Source organism: Anolis sagrei, chromosome 13 (assembly GCF_037176765.1).
Source record: "Anolis sagrei isolate rAnoSag1 chromosome 13, rAnoSag1.mat, whole genome shotgun sequence".
Classification (NCBI taxonomy): domain Eukaryota; kingdom Metazoa; phylum Chordata; class Lepidosauria; order Squamata; family Dactyloidae; genus Anolis; species Anolis sagrei.
This window is the reverse complement of record NC_090033.1, coordinates 2,139,620-2,162,690: the sequence shown is the minus strand read 5'-3', so window position 1 is coordinate 2,162,690 and position 23,071 is coordinate 2,139,620. Positions and strand designations below refer to the sequence as shown.

Sequence of the window (23,071 nt, the reverse complement as noted above, 5' to 3'; positions counted from 1 at the left end):
ACCCCTGACAGATGGCCACCCAGCCTCTGCTTAAAAGCTTCCAAAGAAGGAGCCCCCACCACACTCCGGGGCAGAGAGTTCCACTGCTGAACGGCTCTCACAGTCAGGAAGTTCTTCCTCATGTTCAGGTGGAATCTCCTCTCTTGTAGTTTGAAGCCATTGTTCCGCTTCCTAGTCTGCAAGGAAGCGGAAAACAAGCTTGCTCCCTCCTCCTCCCTGTGGGTTCCTCTCACATATTTATACATGGCTAGCATATCCCCTCTCAGCCTTCTCTTCTTCAGGCTAAACATGCCCAGCTCTTTAAGCTGCTCCTCATAGGGGTTGTTCTCCAGACCCTTGATCATTTGAGTCGCCCTCCTCTGGACACATTCCAGCCTGTCAATATCTCTCTTGAATTGTGGTGCCCAGAATTGGACACAATATTCCAGGTAAAGTGGTCTAACCAAAGGGGAATAGAGCATGGGGAGCATGACTTCCCTAGATCTAGACACTAGGCTCCTCTTGATGCAGGCCAAAATCCCATTGGCTTTTTTTGCCGCCACATCACATTCCTGGCTCATGTTTAACTTGTTGTCCACGAAGACTCCAAGATCTTTTTCACACGTACTGCTCTCGAGCCAGGCATTGTCCCCCATTCTGTCTCTTTGCATTTCGTTTTTCCTGCCAAAGTGGAGTATCTTGCATTTGTCACTCTTAAACTTCATTTTGTTAGCTTTGGCCCTTCATCTCTCTAATCTGTCAAGACCGTTTTGAATCCTTCTCCTGTCCTCTGGAGTATTGGCTCTCCCTCCCAATTTGGTGTCGTCTGCAAACTTGATGATCCCGCCTTTTGTTAAGAGTTCTGAAAGTTTCACCACCAGAACTTTAGTTTTCTAAGTACTTTAGAACTATTTAGAACCATGGATTGCCCAGGCCTAATGGAAATATATAGTTCATTCCGTTTTGGAATCATAGCGTTGGAACTGACTCAGAGTCATGGTTTGGATTCTCAAGGAGAATTTGGAGCGTCCTGTGACTTCTGTGTCGTGCCAGCACCACGAAATCGATTCACCCTACACTTCTGGATAACAGGTTAGTGTAGATAACTTCCACAACGAAGGAGATAGTCCCGGTGACTGTTAATACCTCAGAGTTTGTTCTGTTCTGTTTGTTCCTATTAGGCCTGGACAATCAATAATAATAATAATAATAATAATAATAATAATAATAATACTTTATTTGTACCCCGCTACCATCTCCCCAAGGGACTCGGTGCGGCTTACATGAGGCCGAGCCCAAACACAACAATACAGACAATAAGCCATTAAAATAGGCAACATAGGCAATAAAATATCCATGGTTCTAAAGTACTAAAGTAAAATATCCAGGGTTCCGTCCTAGGCCCGGTCCTGTTCAACATCTTTATTAATGACTTAGATGAAGGGCTAGAAGGCATGATCATCAAGTTTGCAGACGGGACCAAATTGGGAGGGAGAGCCAATAGTCCAGAGGACAGGAGCAGGATTCAAAGGGATCTTGACAGATTAGAGAGATGGGCCAAAACTAACAAAATGAAGTTCAACAGTGACAAATGCAAGATACTCCACTTTGGCAGAAAAAATGAAATGCAAAGATACAGAATGGGGGACAATGCCTGGCTCGAGAGCAGTACGTGTGAAAAAGATCTTGGAGTCCTCGTGGACAACAAGTTAAACATGAGCCAGGAATGTGATGTGGCGGCAAAAAAAGCCAATGGGATTTTGGCCTGCATCAAGAGGGGCATAGTGTCTAGATCTAAGGAAGTAATGCTACCCCTCTATTCTGCTTTGGTTGGACCACACCTGGAATATTGTGTCCAATTCTGGGCGCCACAATTCAAGAGAGATGTTGACAAGCTGGAATGTGTCCAGAGGAGGGCGACTAAAATGATCAAGGGTCTGGAGAACAAGCCCTATGAGGAGCGGCTTAGGGAACTGGGCATGTTTAGCCTGAAGAAGAGAAGGCTGAGAGGAGATATGATAGCCATGTATAAATATGTGAGAGGAAGGCACAGGGAGGAGGAGGGAGCAAGCTTGTTTTCTGCTTCCTTGGAGACTAGGACGCGGAACAATGGCTTCAAACTACAAGAGAGGAGATTCCATCTGAACATGAGGAAGAACTTCCTGACTGTGAGAGCCGTTCAGCAGTGGAACTCTCTGCCCCGGAATGTGGTGGAGGCTCCTTCTTTGGAAGCTTTTAAGCAGAGGCTGGATGGCCATTTGTCAGGGGTGATTTGAATGCAATATTCCTGCTTCTTGGCAGAATGGGGTTGGACTGGATGGCCCATGAGGTCTCTTCCAACTCTTTGATTCTATGATTCTATGATTCTATACTTACAAAACTAAAGTTCTGGTGGTGAAAATTTCAGAACTCTAACAAAACTTTCAAAATTTAATTATTATTTCATTATTGGTGATTTTTTTTTATGACAGAACCAATTAGGAGCTGCCATTTATAATGAAATTTTGAGAGTTTTGTTAGAGTTTTGGAAATTTTCACCACCAGAACTTTAGTTTTGTAAGTACTTTAAAACCATTTAGAACCATAGATTGCCCAGGCCTCGTTCCTAGAGACCTTTCTTAATACGTTTGATGGTTTCGTATGAAGTAGCTATTGTAAATAGTGTGTATTGTACAAGCATAGGGTCGGTTAGTCAGTCAATTTATTTCAGTCATAGATCAGCATAAAAAGAGAACGTATATTTTATTTATTTATTTACAGTATTTATATTTTGCCCTTCTCACCCCGCGAGGGACTCAGGGCGGATTACTATGTACATATACATGGCAAACATTCAATGTCATAGACACATAACATATATATAGACAGACACTCATGGGCTATTTAACATTCCAGCTTTTTCACGAGGGTATTCTGGCCACCGGGGGAGCTGTCACTTCACCGTCCATTTGTGACACTGATGGAGTGAGTACTTCCTCATCCTTTTGCTTGCTTGCTGGAGATTTTATGGTGTCGTAAATTAGTTAAATTAGCCTCGCCGCATAAACGGTACCTACATTTCCTACTTGACAGATGCAACTGTCTTTCGGGCTGCAAAGGTCAATAGCAAGCTACACAAATTGGTCGGAAGCTCACTCTGACCTGGGCTGGCTTTGTACTCATGACCTTTCGGTCAGTAGTGATCTTAATGCAGCTGACCACAGTCCCGGTGTGTATTGTACAAGCATAGTGCCAACTAGTCAGTCAATTTCAGTCATAGATCAGCATAAAAAGAGAAAGTATATTTTGTATCCAAAGATACATAAAACCAACAGATTAAATCAGTAGTTCCCAACCTGTGATCTGTGGACCACCAGTAGTCCACAAGAACTAAAATGTGATCTGCGGCCTCACCGTTACTACACTGTTGCAATGAGAGCGACTGGTCTCACGAAACCTTCTTATAGTGCAGAGCATTAACAAAATCCACAAATAATAACATAGTCCCCCTCCCCAAAAAAACCCAACATTTTTTCTTGGTGTCTTTGTTTTTGGATAGACTACATCAGCTCTAGATTGGTGTCTTCTGCATTGGATAGACCACATCAGCTCTAGATTGGTGTCTTCTGCATTGAATAGACCACATCAGCTCTAGATTGGTGGTTTCTGCAATGGATAGACCACATCAACTCTAGATTGGTATCTTCTGCATAGGATAGACCGCATCAGCTCTAGATTGGTGATTTCGGCTTTGGATAGACCACATCAGCTCTAGATTGGTATCTTCTGCATAGGATAGACCGCATCAGCTCTAGATTGGTGATTTCGGCTTTGGATAGACCACATCAGCTCTAGATTGGTGTCTTCTGCATTGGATAGATCACATCAGCTCTAGATTGGTGATTTCGGCATTGGATAGACCACATCAGCTCTAGATTGGTGTCTTCTGTATTGGACAGACCACATCAGCTCTAGATTGGTATTTTCTGCATTGGATAGACCACATCAACTCTAGATTGGTGTCTTCTGCATAGAATAGAACACATAAACTCTAGATTGGTGTCTTCTGCATTGGATAGACCACATCAGCTCTTGATTAGTATCTTCTGCATTGGATAGACCACATCAGCTCTAGATTGGTGTCTTCTGTATTGGATAAACCACATCAGCTCTAGATTGGTGATTTCTGCATTGGATAGATCACATCAGTTCTAGATTGGTGATTTCTACATTGGATAGACCACATCAGCTCTTGATTAGTATCTTCTGCATTGGATAGACCACATCAGCTCTAGATTGGTGTCTTCTGCATTGGATAAACCACGTCAATTCTAGATTGGTGTCTTCTGCCTTGGACAGACCACATCAGCTCTAGATTGGTGTCTTCTGCATTGGATAAACCACAGCGGCTCTAGATTGAATTTAAAGTCAACCAAAAACTGATTCGTAATCCTTTTAATGGACCCCCTGGTAACACAGTGGGTTAAACCACTGAGCTGCTGAACTTGCTGACTGAAAGGTTGGTGGTTCAAATCCAGGGAGCAGGGTGAGCTCCCGCTGTCAGCCCCAACTTCTGACAACATAGCAGTTGGAAAACATGCAAATGTGAGTAGATCAATAGGTACCGCTTCTGCAGGAAGGTAACGGCGCACCATGCAATCATGCTGGCTATGTGACCTAGGAGGTGTCTACGGACAACGCCGGCTCTTCAGCTTAGAAATGGAGAGTCTAACACGACTAGACTTAATGTCAAGGGAAAATTATACCTTCTTGTTCTTTGTATCCTGGACACTTTATTGTTCACATTATTTTTACCATAGCCAAATTAGTCAAAAACGACAACTAGATTTTGAAAATGCTCATGTTTTTAATTGTAGTGCTTACAACTGTCCGGCTCAGTGTAATTGGAAGCACAATTACACACAAAACCCCAGCGGAGCAGACTTTAAAACCTAACAAGTACACCATATATACGTATACAAATACACTCGTATACACATGCACACATTCATACACTCGCATGTATTGTAGGTGAACTATACATCATCAAGGTCATGTGTCTGGGATGACTGCATGGAGCGCCGTGTACACATACACACACATATATACACACAAATATTCATATAGACAAGTACACACATATATACAGTATGTATACAATATATACAATATGCATGTACACATAAATACACAAATATACACACACACACATAAACACAAACACATACATACACAAATATACACACACAATTTAAGGTAAGACTGTCCAACTCCAATTAAATCATTATTCTAACCTTCTTCAATTTAAATGTGCTTACATATCCTTCCAATAATCAACTATACATTTTGTGGAAAATGCTGTGTGTATATGAATAAGGAAAAGTGGGAAAGACTGGCACCGAGAGAGGAGAGGAAGGTGCGTGTTGCACGAGAGAGGAAGAGAGGAAGGTGCATATTGCATGAGAGGAGGAGAGGCAGGTGCGTGCTGCACGAGAGAGGAGAGGAAGGTGCGTGTTGCACAAGAGGAGGAGAGGAAGGTGCATGCTGCACGAGAGGAGAGGAAGGTGCGTGTTGCACGAGAGGAGGAGAGGAAGGTGCATGCTGCACGAGAGGAGCGGAAGGTGCATGTTGCACGAGAGAGGAGGAGAGGAATGTGCGTGCTGCACGAGAGAGGAGGAGAGGAATGTGCATATTGCACGAGAGGAGGTGAGGAAGGTGCGTGCTGCACGAGAGAGGAGGAGAGGAATGTGCATATTGCACGAGAGGAGCGGAAGGTGCATGTTGCACAAGAGAGGAGGTGAGGAAGGTACATGTTGCACGAGAGAGGAGGAGAGGAAGGTGCATGCTGCACGAGAGAGGAGGAGAGGAATGTGCATATTGCAGGAGAGAGGAGAAGGGGAAGTGCGTGTTGCACGAGAGGAGGAGAGGAAGGTGCGTGTTGCATGAGAGAGGAGGAGAGGAAGGTGTGTGCTGCACGAGAGAGGAGGAGGGGAAGGTGCATGTTGCACGAGAGAGGAGGAGAGGAAGGTGCGTGTTGCACGAGAGAGGAGGTGAGGAAGGTGCATGTTGCACGAGAGAGGAGGAGAGGAAGGTGCATGTTGCATGAGAGAGGAGGAGAGGAAGGTGCATGTTGCACAGGAGAGAGCAGGAGAGGAAAGTGCGTGTTGCATGAGAGAGGAGGAGAGGAAGGTGCATGTTGCACGAGAGAGGAGGAGAGGAAGGTGTGTGCTGCACGAGAGAGGAGGAGAGGAAGGTGCATGTTGCACGAGAGAGGAGGAGAGGAAGGTGTGTGCTGCACGAGAGAGGAGGTGAGGAAGGCGAGCTGCGTTGCTGTGCAGAGAGGTGAGGGTCCTGGCAGGAAGGCGTGGGGCTAAAAAAAGCCCTTCTTTCAGCCCCACACCTTCCCGCCAGAACCCTCACCGGAGTATAAGACAAGGGGAAACTAGGCTGTTCCAAAGAGCTGAGGATCTCTCAGAACCAAAGGCAGTGGCACCATAGCTCACATTTGCTAGTATCCCACAAAAGAAGGTCATGGGAATCCACTCCAAAAACGTCCATCTCGAAAAGAAATAGTCCCAAATGAACCAAGAGAGGATTAGAAGATGAGATCCCCAGGTTGGAAGGCACTCAACGATCCGGTGGGGAAGAACAAAAGAAATTTGAACGCGGTAGAATGCATAATATAGGAACACGGAATGTGAGAAACAAGAATCGGGGTAAGACAGATAATTGTGAAATAAGAAATATATAAACATTGTAATACTTAAGGTGAGCGAGCTCAAGGGGACAGCATGGGACATAGTCAGATAATTAGAGTGCATTACTCAGGGAATGAATAAGAAGGAAGGGGTGCCGTTTATAGCAAGGGGAGATATAGTAAAAGCAGTCAAGGGATATAATGCAAGTCTTGAGTGAGTAACAGCAGTATGACTTCAGGGAAAAACCGTCAATATAATCACATGCTGTAACTACAGAAGAGGAGGAAACTGAAAGATTCTGTGCTGGAGTCCCAGGAGGAAAACAATCAGACTTGCTATTAGTGTTTTGTTTTTGGTTTTTTCGTGTCGGGAGCTACTTGAGAAACTGCAAGTTTCAACATCTTTATTAATGACTTGGATGAAGGGCTAGAAGGCACGTTTGCAGACGACACCAAATTGAGAGGGAGAGCCAGTACTCCAGAGGACAGGAGCAGGATTCAAAACGATCTTGACAGATTAGAGAGATGAAGGGCCAAAACTAACAAAATGAAGTTCAGCAGTGACAAATGCAAGATACTCCACTTTGGCAGGAAAAACAAAATGCTAAGATACAGAATGGGAGACGCCTCGCTCGAGAGCAGGACGTGTGAAAAAGATCTTGGAGTCCTCGTGGACAACAAGTTAAACATGAGCCAGGAATGTGATGTGGCGGCAAAAAAAAGCCAATGGGATTTTGGCCTGCATCAAGAGGAGCCTAGTGTCCAGATCTAGGGAAGTCCTGCTCCCCATGCTCTATTCTGCTTTGGTTAGACCACTTTACCTGGAATATTGTGTCCAATTCCGGGCACCACAATTGAAGGGAGATATTGACAAGCTGGAATGTGTCCAGAGGAGGGAGACTCAAAGGATCAAGGGTCTGGAGAACAAGCCCTATGAGGAGTGGTTTAAGGAGCTGGGCATGTTTAGCCTGAAGAAGAGAAGGCTGAGGGGAGATATGATAGCCATGTATAAATATGTGAGAGGAAGCCACAGGGAGGAGGAGGAAGCAAGCTTGTTTTCTTCTTCCGTGGAGACTAGGACGCATTGGAACAATGGCTTCAAACTACAAGAAAGGAGATTCCATCTGAACATGAGGAGGAACTTCCTGACTGTGAGAGCCGTTCAGCAGTGGAACTCTCTGCCCTGGAGTGTGGTGGAGGCTCCTTCTTTGGAAGCTTTTAAACAGAGGCTGGATGGCCATCTGCCAGGGGTGATTTGAATGCAATATTCCTGCTTCTTGGCAGAATGGGGTTGGACTGGATGGCCCATGGGGTCTCTTCCAACTCTGTTTCTATGATTCTAAGTAGTTTCTGGTGTGAGAGAATTGGCCGTCTGCAAGGACGTTACCCAGGGCATGCCCGGATGCTTCTGATGTTTTACCATCCTTGTGGGAGGCTTCTCTCATGTCCTTGCATGGGAAGCTAGAGCTGACAGAGGGAGCTCACCTGCGCTCTTCCCAGATTGAAAACTCTAACCTGTCGGTCTTCAGTTGTGTTTAACCCATTGCACCACCGTGGCCCCACTTATTATTAATAGGCAATAGGTACGCAAAAAATAGGAAAGAGAGCAGAATCAAATATTATGGGGAAATTTAGGATAGGATCAAGAAATGAAGCGAGAGACAAGAAAAGAAACGAGAGCAACAGACTGAAGATTGTGAAGCCCATAGCTTGTTCAGAAACAAGTATGCATGGACCAAAATAGAAATCAGACTATTTAATTAGAAGCAGAAGAGGGAGATGTAACAATTATCTCTGCAAAAACAAGTCCAGGAGCATACGGTGGTACAGAACATACATTGCTAATATATATAAAAAAACTTAAAAGGAGAACTCTGGGCTGAAACCATTTAGGTCATTTTCATGGTTTCCTCCTTTCTGTTGGAATTGTCCACCTGCCTTGTGGGTTTCCATTGTTGGAAAGTGATTGGCTGGCCCTGATTGTTTGTTGTTGAAAATGAACAAAATCTGGCTACCGGTATTATTATTAGGTTCTTGTGGGTTTTTTCGGGCTATAGAGCCATGTTCTAGAGGCATTTCTCCTGACGTTTCGCCTGCATCTATGGCAAGCATCCTCAGAGGTTATGAGGTCTGTTGGAAGTAGGAAAAATGGGTTTATATATCTGTGGAATGGCTGGGGTGGGGCAAGGAGCTCTTCCCTGCTGGAGCTGGGTGTGAATGTTTAGCTGATCACCTTCATTAGCATTTGAAGGCCTGCCTGAGCCTGGGAAAATCTGTTGCTGGGAGGTGTTAATCTGTGCCTGGTTTTTTCCCTCTCTGTTGTTTTGCTGTTATAATTTTAGAGTTTTTTTAATACTGGTAGCCAGATTTTGTTCATTTTCATGGTCCCAGCAACAGATTTTCCCAGGCTCAGGCAGGCCTTCAAATGCTAATGAAGGTGATCAGCTGAAACATTCACACCTAACTGCAGCAGGGAAGAGCTCCTTGCCCCACCCCAGCCATTCCACAGATATATAAACCCATTTTTCCTACTTCCAACAGACCTCACAACCTCTGAGGATGCTTGCCATAGATGCAGGTGAAACGTCAGGAGAAATGCCTCTAGAACATGGCTCTATAGCCCGAAAAAACCCACAAGAACCTAGTGATTCCAGCCATGAAAGCCTTCGACGGTATTATTTTTTTTTTTTAAAAAAAAGGAAACTCTAAAATCATAACAGTAAATAAAGAACAAAAACGGGAATTCCAGACAAGAAACAATCATGGCCAGGTAATCACCTCCCAACAAAGGATTCCACCAGGCAGTAAGCAGCCAGACCTTGAAACTGCTAGGCTATTAAATGCTAATCACGGTGGCCAATTGCAACATTCACACCTAACTCAAACAGACAAGAGTTCTTTCTCCCAACTTGGGCATTCCACAGATATATAAACCCAATTTTCCTAGTTTCCAGTCGACCTCACAACCTCTGAGGATGACTGCCATAGATGCAGAGGAAAAATCAGGAGAGAATGCTTCTGGAACATGGCAATACAGTCCGGAAAACTCACAACAACCCAGGACTAGAAACTTTCCTAAACACAGATATTAACATGTACCTTCTCTCAAGGTTTTGGCTGAGCCTGGTTGCGGCCTCTTAAAGCAACCCACTTGATAATATTAAAGAATATTATTGAAGGGTAGCACTGCTTCTTAAAACTGGGGGTCCCAATCTCAAATGGGGTCCCGCAAGAGAAAATGTGGGTCATGAAAAATGTGGCAATAGTAAAAGGTTTCTGAACACCACCTAGTGACTGTTTTAGGCATTTACATGAATCTGAGCAACGAGGACGCTGCGGAAAATGCTTCAACTACTTCATAAAAAGGGGAAATCTGTCTATTTAGCAAGCCTTGCTAATGCTGATTTACTCTCAGTAGATGTTTGATTTTTAGACCTCACAAGAGAAAATGTGGGTCATGAAAATTTTGTCAATAGTAAAAGGTTTCTGAACACCACCTAGTGACTGTTTTAGACGTTTACATGAATCTGAGCAACAGGGACGCTGCGGAAAATGCTTCAACTACTTCATAAAAAGGGGAAATCTGTCTATTTAGCAAGCCTTGCTAATGCTGATTTACTCTCAGTAGATGTTTGATTTTTAGACCTCGCAAGAGAAAATGTGGGTCATGAAAATTTTGTCAATAGTAAAAGGTTTCTGAACACCACCTAGTGACTGTTTTAGACGTTTACATGAATCTGAGCAACGAGGACGCTGCGGAAAATGCTTCAACTACTTCATAAAAAGGGGAAATCCATCTATTTAGCAAGCCTTGCTAATGCTGATTTGCTCTCAGTAGATGTTTGATTTTTAGACCTATTTTATATATCTTTATACCCAATGTTGTGTAAAAATTTATCTGGCTGAAAGAGGTTGTATGTTTAGGAAGCCTAAGTCTGGGGGGTCAGGACCCCTGGGGAGTCGCAAGGGGTTTTTAAAGGGGTCACCAAAGACCATCCGGAAATATATATATTTCTGATGGTCTTAGGAACCCCTTTGCAGAGAAGGCGGAAGATCTCGCTGCCTGTCCTTCTCTTCCTTTTGGGAAAGAGATGGTGAAACCTCACATCAAGAGAGCAGGCGTGCTCAGTGCATGGCAGCGTTATGCACATGTACAGACAAGGGAGAGCGTGTGAGGCTGGAGAGAGATTCGCGCCAGCAAGTCCCTTCAGGACATGGGGATTATGCGTGGGAAGTTTGGCGTTGATGGGGTTCAGAATGCTCCTTGATTGTAGGTGGACTATAAATCCCAGCAACTACAACTCCCAAATGTCAAGGTCTATTTTTCCCAAACTCCACCACTGTTCACATTTGGGCATATTTAGTATCCGTGCCAAGTTTGGTCCAGATCCATCATTGTTTGAGTCCACAGTGCTCTCTGGATGTAGGCGAACTACAACTCCCAAACTCAAGGTCAATGCCCACCAAACCCTTCCAGTATTTTCTGTTGGTCATGGGAGTTCTTTGTGTCAAGTTTGGTTCGATTCCATCATTGGTGGAGTTCAGATGCTCTTTGATTGTAGGTGAACTATAAATCCCAGTCATGGGAGTTCAGTGTGTCAAGTTTGGTTCGATTCCATCGTTGGTGGAGTTCAGATGCTCTTTGATTGTAGGTGAACTATAAATCCTAGCAACTACAACTCCCAAATGTCAAGGTCTGTTTTCCCCCCAAACTCCACCAGTATTCACATTTGGGCATATTGTGTATCTGTGCCAAGTTTGGTCCAGATCATTCATTGTTTGAGCCCACAGTGCTCTCTGGATGGGGCTGAACTACAACTCCAAAACTCAAGGTCAATGCCCAGCAGATACTCCCAGTATTTTCTGTTGATCACGGGAGTTCTGTGTGCTAAGTTTGGTTCAATTCCATCGTTGGTGGAGTTCAGATGCTCTTTGATTGTAGGTGAACTATAAATCCCAGTCATGGGAGTTCAGTGTGTCAAGTTTGGTTCAATTCCATCGTTGGTGGAGTTCAGATGCTCTTTGATTGTAGGTGAACTATAAATCCCAGTCATGGGAGTTCTGTGTGTCAAGTTTGGTTCAATTCCATCGTTGGTGGAGTTCAGATGCTCTTTGATTGTAGGTGAACTATAAATCCCAGTCATGGGAGTTCTGTGTGTCAAGTTTGGTTCAATTCCATCGTTGGTGGAGTACAGATGCTCTTTGATTGTAGGTGAACTATAAATCCCAATCATGGGAGTTCTGTGTGCCAAGTTTGATTCAGTTCCATCGTTGGTGGAGTTCAGATGCTCTTTGATTGTAGGTGAACTATAAATCCCAATCATGGGAGTTCTGTGTGCCAAGTTTGATTCAGTTCCATCGTTGGTGGAGTTCAGATGCTCTTTGATTGTAGGTGAACTATAAATCCCAGTCATGGGAGTTCAGTGTGTCAAGTTTGGTTCAATTCCATCGTTGGTGGAGTTCAGATGCTCTTTGATTGTAGGTGAACTATAAATCCCAGTCATGGGAGTTCTGTGTGCCAAGTTTGATTCAGTTCCATCGTTGGTGGAGTTCAGATGCTCTTTGATTGTAGGTGAACTATAAATCCCAATCATGGGAGTTCTGTGTGCCAAGTTTGATTCAGTTCCAACGTTGGTGGAGTTCAGATGCTCTTTGATTGTAGGTGAACTATAAATCCCAGTCATGGGAGTTCTGTGTGTCAAGTTTGGTTCAATTCCATCGTTGGTGGAGTTCAGATGCTCTTTGATTGTAGGTGAACTATAAATCCCAGTCATGGGAGTTCAGTGCGTCAAGTTTGGTTCAATTCAATCGTTGGTGGTGTTCAGATGCTCTTTGATTGTAGGTGAACTATAAATCCCAATCATGGGAGTTCTGTGTGCCAAGTTTGATTCAGTTCCATCGTTGGTGGAGTTCAGATGCTCTTTGATTGTAGGTGAACTATAAATCCCAGTCATGGGAGTTCAGTGTGTCAAGTTTGGTTCAATTCCATCGTTGGTGGAGTTCAGATGCTCTTTGATTGTAGGTGAACTATAAATCCCAGTCATGGGAGTTCTGTGTGCCAAGTTTGATTCAGTTCCATCGTTGGTGGAGTTCAGATGCTCTTTGATTGTAGGTGAACTATAAATCCCAATCATGGGAGTTCTGTGTGCCAAGTTTGATTCAGTTCCAACGTTGGTGGAGTTCAGATGCTCTTTGATTGTAGGTGAACTATAAATCCCAGTCATGGGAGTTCAGTGTGTCAAGTTTGGTTCAATTCCATCGTTGGTGGAGTTCAGATGCTCTTTGATTGTAGGTGAACTATAAATCCCAGTCATGGGAGTTCTGTGTGCCAAGTTTGATTCAGTTCCATCGTTGGTGGAGTTCAGATGCTCTTTGATTGTAGGTGAACTATAAATCCCAATCATGGGAGTTCTGTGTGCCAAGTTTGATTCAGTTCCAACGTTGGTGGAGTTCAGATGCTCTTTGATTGTAGGTGAACTATAAATCCCAGTCATGGGAGTTCTGTGTGCCAAGTTTGGTTCAATTCCATCGTTGGTGGAGTTCAGATGCTCTTTGATTGTAGGTGAACTAGAAATCCCAGTCATGGGAGTTCAGTGTGTCAAGTTTGGTTCAATTCCATCGTTGGTGGAGTTCAGATGCTCTTTGATTGTAGGTGAACTATAAATCCCAGTCATGGGAGTTCAGTGCGTCAAGTTTGGTTCAATTCAATCGTTGGTGGTGTTCAGATGCTCTTTGATTGTAGGTGAACTATAAATCCCAGTCATGGGAGTTCAGTGTGTCAAGTTTGGTTCAATTCAATCGTTAGTGGTGTTCAGATGCTCTTTGATTGTAGGTGAACTATAAATCCCAGTCATGGGAGTTCAGTGTGTCAAGTTTGGTTCAATTCCATCGTTGGTGGAGTTCAGATGCTCTTTGATTGTAGGTGAACTATAAATCCCAGTCATGGGAGTTCAGTGTGTCAAGTTTGGTTCAATTCCATCGTTGGTGGAGTTCAGATGCTCTTTGATTGTAGGTGAACTATAAATCCCAGTCATGGGAGTTCAGTGCGTCAAGTTTGGTTCAATTCAATCGTTGGTGGTGTTCAGAATGCTCTTTGATTGTAGGTGAACTATAAATCCCAGTCATGGGAGTTCAGTGTGTCAAGTTTGGTTCAATTCAATCGTTGGTGGTGTTCAGATGCTCTTTGATTGTAGGTGAACTATAAATCCCTGCAACTAAACTCCCAAATGACAAAATCAACCCCCCACCAGTATTTAAATTTGGATGTATCGGATATTTGTGCCAAATTTGGTCCATATTAATGGAAATACATCCTGCATATCAGATATTTACATTACGATTCATAACAGTAGCAACATTACAGTTATGGCATAGCAACGAAAATAGTGTGATGGTTGGGGGTTCACCACAACATGAGGAACTGTATTAAGGGGTCGCGGCATTGGGAAGGTTGAGAAGCACTGGTCTAACATATCTGGAGGATGTCGGGTTTTAAAAATGCTGATTTTCTAAGTATTTCTGTTTAGTTTTGGACTGTAAATAATTATTTTCCTCCCTCCAATGTTGTGATTGCTCCCTCCATCCCTTGCCGTAGTGCTAAACAACCCCAGCCATCTTTTTCTGTCCTGAGTTCCTTAATCCTCTCGACCTCAGCTATACACAGAATGGGATTTTACACATGTTGGACAGAAACAAGCGGATCAAGCCCCGGCCGGAGAGATTCCAGAACTGTAAAGACGTCTTCGACTTGATCTTGACTTGCGAAGAAAGAGTCTACGATCAAGTAATAGAAGGTAATGGCTGAGTTTGGGGGGGCTCCAGATAGAACATCCTTATTGTTAACGTAAGATTAGTGTAATGTGAATGTTTAAATGTAATTTTGTGCAATGCCTGTGACTGTAACCTGATTGCATTAGCAGAGAGTGTATTGACACTGAAAGGGTTGTGACCCTGAGTGTGCCTGGAATGCGTAGGGAGGATCCAGAGATAAGATATCATAGAATCAAAGAGTTGGAAGAGACCTCATGGGCCATCCAGTCCAACCCCATTCTGCCAAGAAGCAGGAATATTGCATTCAAAGCACCCCTGACAGATGGCCATCCAGCCTCTGTTTAAAAGCTTCCAAAGAAGGAGCCTCCACCACACTCCCTCCGGGGCAGAGAGTTCCACTGCTGAACGGCTCTCACAGTCAGGAAGTTCTTCCTCATGTTCAGATGGAATCTCATCTCTTGTAGTTTGAAGCCATTGTCCCATTGCGTCCTAGTCTCCAAGGAAGCAGAAAACAAGCTTGCTCCCTCCTCCTCCCTGTGGCTTCCTCTCACATATTTATACATGGCTATCATATCTCCTCTCAGCCTTCTCTTCTTCAGGCTAAACATGCCCAGTTCCCTAAGCCGCTCCTCATAGGGCTTGTTCTCCAGACCCTTGATCATTTGAGTCACCCTCCTCTGGACACATTCCAGCTTGTCAATATCTCTCTTGAATTGTGGCGCCCAGAATTCGTTCATCCTTCTTACTTCGATGCTTTTGTCTTGTTTCTGTCTTCTTTTTGGTTGGGCGTCAATGCGAGTGTGTGCTGTATATTTGCTCTACTCAGTAAAGCTATACGTTTGCTTTTACTGAAGTCTCAGCGTGTCCATTCTTCTAAGCTTCAAAGCTTCTGTCACACTCTGACACTTAGTATATCGTGACCATGATTTATTTGTATATGTTGATTGAGATTTATTGTCATGGTTGGTCCTGAAAAGGTCCGTCGGTTGTTTTGCTTGCTTGTTTGCATGCTGCAAGTTGCTTCTGGAGAGAATCAGCCGTCTACGAAGACGTTGCCCAGGAGATACCTGGATGTCTTGCAATCCTGCAAGGAGGCTTCTCTCAATGACTTAAATCAAGAAATAGTTTTCTAAGATCTACAGAGACACTCGCAGGAACACCTCAGCAAGCGAGAGTCCAAAAGTGGCAGGCTCTAGAAAACAACTCAATGCTAACTCTAGAGGGGCATGATCTCAGACCTGGTTGGCACAGCTACATGTGGTACAATAAAAGGAAAGTTGAGAAAAGCTTCAGTGACCACTATATTAGAGCCTCCTTAATTAAAACATGGGAAAAGTATAAATCCAGATTTTTTAGCAGTACTCCACTATGGATCTCTCCAGTGGAGGCGAAACATAAACAGGAATTAGGTGAAGGAAACTGGTTAACCTATCAACAAATATTAGAAAAACAGGAGATGGGAATAGGTAAATCCAATTAGATAAGAAGATAAGCAGGAAAGAAGCTTTCCGAAGCTCTTGATGGTCCTCCAAGTGTAGTGTACTAGCAGTGGGTCCATAGGTGACTGAGGAGCCCTGTTCTTGATCTGCAGCTTCTCCCACAGCGAGGGCATCGGTTTCCAGGTGGAAGGCGGTTGGCTTGACGCACCTTCCTCTTGGCACGTTTCTCTCTTCCGCCCTCCATTTGTGCCTCTTTAAATTCTGCAGCACTGCTGGTCACAGCTGACTTCCAACTGGAGCGCTCAAGGGCCAGGGCTTCCCAGTTCTCAGTATCTATGCCAGAGTTTTTAAGTTGAGCTTTGAGCCCATCTTTCAATCTCTTTTCCTGCCCACCAACATCCCATTTTCTGTTACTGAGTTCTGAGTAGAGCAACTGCTTTGGGAGACGGTGGTTGGCCATCTGGACAACATGGCCGGTCCAGCGGAGTTGATGGCGGAGGAGCATCCATTCAATGCTGGTGGTCTTTGCTTCTTCCAGCACGCTGACATTTGTCCGCTTGTCTTCCCAAGAGATTTGCAGGATTTTTCGGAGGCAACACTGATGGAATCATTCCAGGAGTTGCATGTGACATCTGTGGATAGTCCACGTCTCGCAGGTGTATAGCAGGGTTGAGAGGACAATAGCTTTATAAACAAGCCCCTTGGTCTCCCTATGGATATCCCGGTCCTCAAACACTCTGTGCTTTATTCGGTAAAATGCTGCACTTGCAGAGCTCAGGCAGTGTTGTATTTCGGTGTCAATGTTGACTTTTGTGGAGAGGTGGCTGCCAAGGGAGCGGAAATAGTTTATGAACCAGCACCTTGGTCTCCCTACAGATGTTCCAGTCCTCAAACACTCTGGGCTTCATTCGGAAAAATGCTGCACTTGCAGAGCTCAGGCGATGTTGACTTTTGTGGAGAGGTGGCTGTCAAGGGAATGGAAATAGCTTTATAAACAAGCACCTTGGTCTCCCTATGGATATCCCGGTCCTCAAACACTCTGTGCTTCATTTGGAAAAATGCTGCACTCGCAGAGCTCGGGCAGTGTTGTATTTCAGTGTCGATGTTGACTTTGGTGGAGAGGTGGCTGCCAAGGGAGCAGAAATAGCTTTATAAACAAGCACCTTGATCTCCCTACAGATGTTCCAGTCCTCAAACACTCTGTGCTTCATTCAGAAAAATGCTGCACTTGCAGAGCTCAGGCGATGTTGACTTTTGTGGAGAGGTGGCTGTCAAGGGAGCGGAAATAGCTTTATAAACAAGCCCCTTGGTCTCCCTATGGATGTCCCGGTCCTCAAACACTCTCTGCTTCAATCGGAAAAATGCTGCTATATTATATATATATTATATAGTTGAATGTTACTACATTGTTGCTGGGGGGGGGGGGGGGGAGCGTTGAATGGCCTTGTGGAAGATGTTAGTCTTTGCTCCTCCATCGGCTTTCTTTGGTGTGTTTCCCCAGCATCATTTGGATGTTTTTTTTTGTGTCGTTTCAGATTTAAATTCCAGGGAACAGGAAACGTGCCAGCCTGTACATGTGATAAATGTGGACATTCAGGATAATCATGAGGAAGCAACCTTGGGCGCTTTCCTGATCTGTGAACTATGCCAATGTGTAAGTAGAAATGCACAGAGAGAATGGTTTGAAGACGAAAGGGCGAGATCCAACACTAGGTCTTCCACTGGAGAATCCAGCCACAGAACATGATGCACCTGAAATATCTGCTCCAAAGGGCTGGGAAACTGGATTGGAGTTTACTTCAAATGGAAAGCGAATGCCCTCCATCAACACCATACTGCCCATCACCCAAGGAATGCTTTCATTCAGGGACAATATCCTCCTAGATTTTACGTGTTTCCTCCACCACAGACATCCCAGTGTTTCTTACACTCCCCATTGGTGTAGAATTTGCATGATCCAGGCGCGACACACGCACACACACACACAAGTGAGAGTGGGTACCATGACATTGGAGGTGGAAGCTTGCTGCATGGAGCTCCTTCTCTTTCCCTGCTATGTCAGGAGGGTGGTCTCCTCCTCCTTTCCCTGTTGGAAGAGGAAGGGGTGGATGAGTGGCAGCGGCAGCAGCAGAGCCCCCAAGCAAGGAAGAAGGGGAGGAGGAGGAAGAGGCGAGGAAGGTCAACAGTGCTTGAGTGAAGGACCTTCCTTCTCTCTCTTCCCTTCTTTCCTCCCTCCCTTTCTTCCTTCCTTTCTTTTTCTTCCTTCTCCTTCCTTTCCTTCTTTCCCTCCTTTCCTTCCTTCCTGTCCCTCCTTCCTTCTTCCTTTCCTTCCTCCCTCCCTCCCTTTCCTCCTTCTTTCCCTTTGTTCATTTCTTTCCCCTTCATTTCCTTCCCTCCCTCCTTTCTTCATCCCCTTTTTCCTTTCCCTCCTTCCTTCCTGTCCCTCCTTCTTTCTTTTCCTTCCTTCCCTTCTTTCCCTCCTTTCCTTCCTGTCCCTCCTTCCTTCTTCCTTTCCTTCCTCCCTCCCTCCCTTTCCTCCTTCTTTCCCTTTGTTCATTTCTTTCCCCTTCATTTCCTTCCCTCCCTCCTTTCATCCCCTTTATCCTTTCCCTCTTTCCTTCCTTCCTGTCCCTCCTTCCTTCTTCCTTTCCTTCCTCCCTCCCTCCCTTTCCTCCTTCTTTCCCTTTGTTCATTTCTTTCCCCTTCATTTCCTTCCCTCCCTCCTTTCTTCATCCCCTTTTTCCTTTCCCTCCTTCCTTCCTGTCCCTCCTTCTTTCTTTTCCTTCCTTCCCTTCTTTCCCTCCTTTCCTTCCTGTCCCTCCTTCCTTCTTCCTTTCCTTCCTCCCTCCCTCCCTTTCCTCCTTCTTTCCCTTTGTTCATTTCTTTCCCCTTCATTTCCTTCCCTCCCTCCTTTCTTCATCCCCTTTTTCCTTTCCCTCCTTCCTTCCTTCCTGTCTCTCCTTCTTTCTTTTCCTTCCTTCCCTTCTTTCCCTCCTTTCCTCCTTCTTTCCCTTTGTTCATTTCTTTCCCTTCATTTCCTTCCCTCCCTCCTTTCATCCCCTTTATCCTTTCCCTCTTTCCTTCCTTCCTGTCCCTCCTTCCTTCTTCCTTTCCTTCCTCCCTCCCTCCCTTTCCTCCTTCTTTCCCTTTGTTCATTTCTTTCCCCTTCATTTCCTTCCCCCCTCCTTTCATCCCCTTTATCCTTTCCCTCTTTCCTTCCTTCCTGTCCCTTCTTCCTTTCCTTCCTCCCTCCCTCCCTTTCCTTCTTCTTTCCCTTTGTTCATTTCTTTCCCCTTCATTTCCTTCCCTCCCTCCTTTCTTCATCCCCTTTTTCCTTTCCCTCCTTCCTTTCTTCCTGTCCCTCCTTCTTTCTTTTCCTTCCTTCCCTTCTTTCCCTCCTTTCCTTCCTTCCTGTCCCTCCTTCCTTCTTCCTTTCCTCCCTTCCTCCCTCCCTTTCCTCCTTCTTTCCCTTTGTTCATTTCTTTCCCCTTCATTTCCTTCCCTCCCTCCTTTCTTCATCCCCTTTTTCCTTTCCCTCCTTCCTTCCTTCCTGTCTCTCCTTCTTTCTTTTCCTTCCTTCCCTTCTTTCCCTCCTTTCCTCCTTCTTTCCCTTTGTTCATTTCTTTCCCCTTCATTTCCTTCCCTCCCTCCTTTCATCCCCTTTATCCTTTCCCTCTTTCCTTCCTTCCTGTCCCTCCTTCCTTCTTCCTTTCCTTCCTCCCTCCCTCCCTTTCCTCCTTCTTTCCCTTTGTTCATTTCTTTCCCCTTCATTTCCTTCCCCCCCTCCTTTCATCCCCTTTATCCTTTCCCTCTTTCCTTCCTTCCTGTCCCTTCTTCCTTTCCTTCCTCCCTCCCTCCCTTTCCTCCTTCTTTCCCTTTGTTCATTTCTTTCCCCTTCATTTCCTTCCCCCCCTCCTTTCATCCCCTTTATCCTTTCCCTCTTTCCTTCCTTCCTGTCCCTTCTTCCTTTCCTTCCTCCCTCCCTCCCTTTCCTCCTTCTTTCCCTTTGTTCATTTCTTTCCCCTTCATTTCCTTCCCTCCCTCCTTTCTTCATCCCCTTTTTCCTTTCCCTCCTTCCTTTCTTCCTGTCCCTCCTTCTTTCTTTTCCTTCCTTCCCTTCTTTCCCTCCTTCCCTCCCTCCCTTCCTTTTTCCTTCCTTCCTGTCTCTCCTTCCTTCCTTCTTCCTTTCCTTCTTTCTATGTAAGATATAAATAAAATATTAAATGGAAAGGACAGTCAAGAAGTAACGAGAGGAGGAAAAAAGGGAAGGAACGAAGGAGGGAAAGGGGGAAGGAAGGAGAGAAGGAGGGAGGGAAAGAAGGGAAGAAAGAAAGGTAGAGAAGCAAGGAAGGAGAGAAGGAAATAAAAAAGTGAAAGGAAAAAGAGGGAAGGAAGGAGAGGAGGAACTAAAGATAGGGAGGGAAGGAAGGAGAGAAGGAGGGAGGGAAAGAAGGAAAGAAAGAAAGGTAGAGAAGCAAGGAAGGAGAGAAGGAAATAAAAAAGTGAAAGAAAAAGAGAGGGAAGGAAGGAGAGGAGGAACTAAAGATAGGGAGGAAGGAAGGAGGGAGGGAACGAAGGAAAGAAAGAAAGGTAGAGAAGCAAGGAAGGAGAGAAGAAAATAAAAAAGTGAAAGGAAAAAGCAAGGGAAGGAAGGAGAGGAGGAACTAAAGATAGGGAGGGAAGGAAGGAGAGAAGGAGGGAGGGAAAGAAAGAAAGGTAGAGAAGCAAGGAAGGAGAGAAGGAAATAAAAAAGTGAAAGGAAAAAGAGAGGGAAGGAAGGAGAGGAGGAACTAAAGATAGGGAGGGAAGGAAGGAGAGAAGGAGGGAGGGAAAGAAAGAAAGGTAGAGAAGCAAGGAAGGAGAGAAGGAAATAAAAAAGTGAAAGGAAAAAGAGAGGGAAGGAAGGAGAGGAGGAACGGAAGATTGGGAAGGAAGGAAAGAAAGGTAGAGAAGCAAGGAAGGAGAGAAGAAAATAAAAAAGTGAAAGGAAGAAGAGGGAAAGAAGGAGAGGAGGAACGGAAGATAGGGAAGGAAGGAAAGAAAGGTAGAGAAGCAAGGAAGGAGAGAAGGAAATAAAAAAGTGAAAGGAAGAAGAGAGGGAAGGAAGGAGAGGAGGAACGGAAGATAGGGAAGGAAGGAAAGAAAGGTAGAGAAGCAAGGAAAGAGAGAAGGAAATAAAAAAGTGAAAGAAAAAGAGAGGGAAGGAAGGAGAGAAGGAACGGAAGATAGGGAAGGAAAGAAGGAAAGAAAGAAAGGTAGAGAAGCAAGGAAGAAGATAAGGAAATAAAAAAATGAAAGGAAAAAGAGGGAAGGAAGGAGACAAGGAACGGAAGATAGGGAAGGAAGGAAGGAAAGGTAGAGAAGCAAGGAAGGAGAGAAGGAAATAAAAAAGTGAAAGGAAAAAGAGAGGGAAGGAAGGAGAGGAGGAACTAAAGACAGGGAAGGAAGGAAAGAAAGATAGAGAAGCAAGGAAGGAGAGAAGGAAATAAAAAAGTGAAAAGAAAAAGAGAGGGGAGGAAGGAGAGAAGGAAGGATGTAACCAAAGAGCAAAGAAAGGGAGGAACGAAACAGGTAGAGATGGAAGAAAGAAGAAAAAGAGGGAAGGAGGGAAAGAGGGAGGGAAAGTTGGCCACAGCAACATGTGGCAGGTACAGCTAGTTAAAGCTCAATCTTGTGAACTGATTTAAGTGAACTGACTGTCACAACCTGAGTTTTAAATCATTTCTTATAGCTGCCTTTCTTCCTTTGCTTCCAGATACAACATACGGAAGACATGGAAAACGAAATAGATGAGCTGCTACAGGAATTTGAAGAGAAAAGTGGAAGGACTTTCCTGCACACGGTCTGCTTTTATTGAAAGCACGCCACTCTCCTCCTCCTTTTCTAGGCCTTACTGCTGACCACGGAAGAAGAAGCATGTGGACTTGACGGGACCTTTCTCTCCTTCTCTTGGAGACTGGGCTTTGCAACCAGTTTCCTTGTCGCTGTTCCATTTTATTTCCCTGCTGCGTATTTTTGGAGGGGGGAAAATAATATTTTTTTTGGTGAGGGCGAAGAGGGGAATGTTTCCGAACCTTTACCTATATATATATATAAAAAAGAAAGACATTCTTACTCCCGAAGCTGCTTTATTTAAGAGATGTTTTTTAATCAAAGATTTTTAAAAAACCCTTTCCTTTTCTTTCCGAGACCCCACTCGGAGTGGCTTCCGTAGGGCTTTAATTGTCAAGAGGATTTCCAAAACCAGATTATCATTTATGATTTCCAGTGTAAAGAACATATCTCAGTTGCTTGTGGGGTTGCTTTTCTTTTCTTTTTCTCTTTTGGTTTTGTTTTCAGGGGGAAAGGGAGATGCTTTTCTTTCAATGGCTGGGATTATACAAAGGTATGAATGGGAGAATGAGTATCTGTATCATATTAGGAATGAAACAGGACGTGTCCAATAAATAGAACTGCCTCAGCTTCTCTCCTCTTCCTTGTGACACGTATCCATATAGATTTATGGTGAAATCAAACGGATGGGTTTGCTTGGAACATGCCTATGTTTTGTGAGTTCTGTCACCAATTTAGTCACCATTCAGCATTGTCACTAGAGAAAGTGTGGCCCTCAAAAGGTGATAACAAAATCTACACTATTTTTATGCAGTTTCAGCAGACACCGGTTTTTTTTTTATTAAAATGCACATGAAATTAGATATAACTGCAAAAGCATTTTTCATAAGCCCAGTTTACATGTACTGTGTCAAAATACCTACAACACTGAAACTTGAGGCTATTTTATTTTTTTAATCTTCTAATGCACATACACTCCGGTCACAGTTGTCATTATCAGCCAGTTATCACCCAGTTGTCCTTATCATCTAATTGTCATTATCACCCAGTTATCAACACCCAGTTGCCATCGTCAACCAGTAGTCATTATCACTCAATTATCACTCCATTGCCATTATCAACCAGCTGTCATTATCACCCAGTTGTCATCACCCAGTTATTATCCAGTTGCCACTGTCACCCAGTTGCCATTCTCACCCAGTTGTCATTATCACCCAGTAGTCCTTATCACCCAGTTATCACTTAGTTGCCATTATTACCCAGTTGTCATCACCCAGTTATCATCCACTTGCCATTGTCACCCAGTTGTCATTATCACCCAGTAGTCCTTATCACCCAGTTATCATCCGGTTGTCATTATCACCTAGTTGTCTTT

General features: G+C 44.4%; 1 protein-coding gene across 1 annotated transcript in view; it reads left to right on the top strand.

The window, feature by feature from the left end:
- The window catches only part of SSU72 (SSU72 homolog, RNA polymerase II CTD phosphatase), a 62,105-nt gene extending 39,781 nt beyond the window's left edge, over nt 1-22,324 (top strand). The window contains exons 3-5 of the mRNA XM_067472968.1: nt 14,309-14,448; nt 17,400-17,518; nt 21,620-22,324. Of these exons, the coding sequence (XP_067329069.1) occupies nt 14,309-14,448; nt 17,400-17,518; nt 21,620-21,721 (361 nt within the window). The 3' untranslated portion in view covers nt 21,722-22,324. The remainder of the gene's footprint in view (nt 1-14,308; nt 14,449-17,399; nt 17,519-21,619) is intronic.
- Nucleotides 22,325-23,071: the final 747 nt, after the last annotated feature.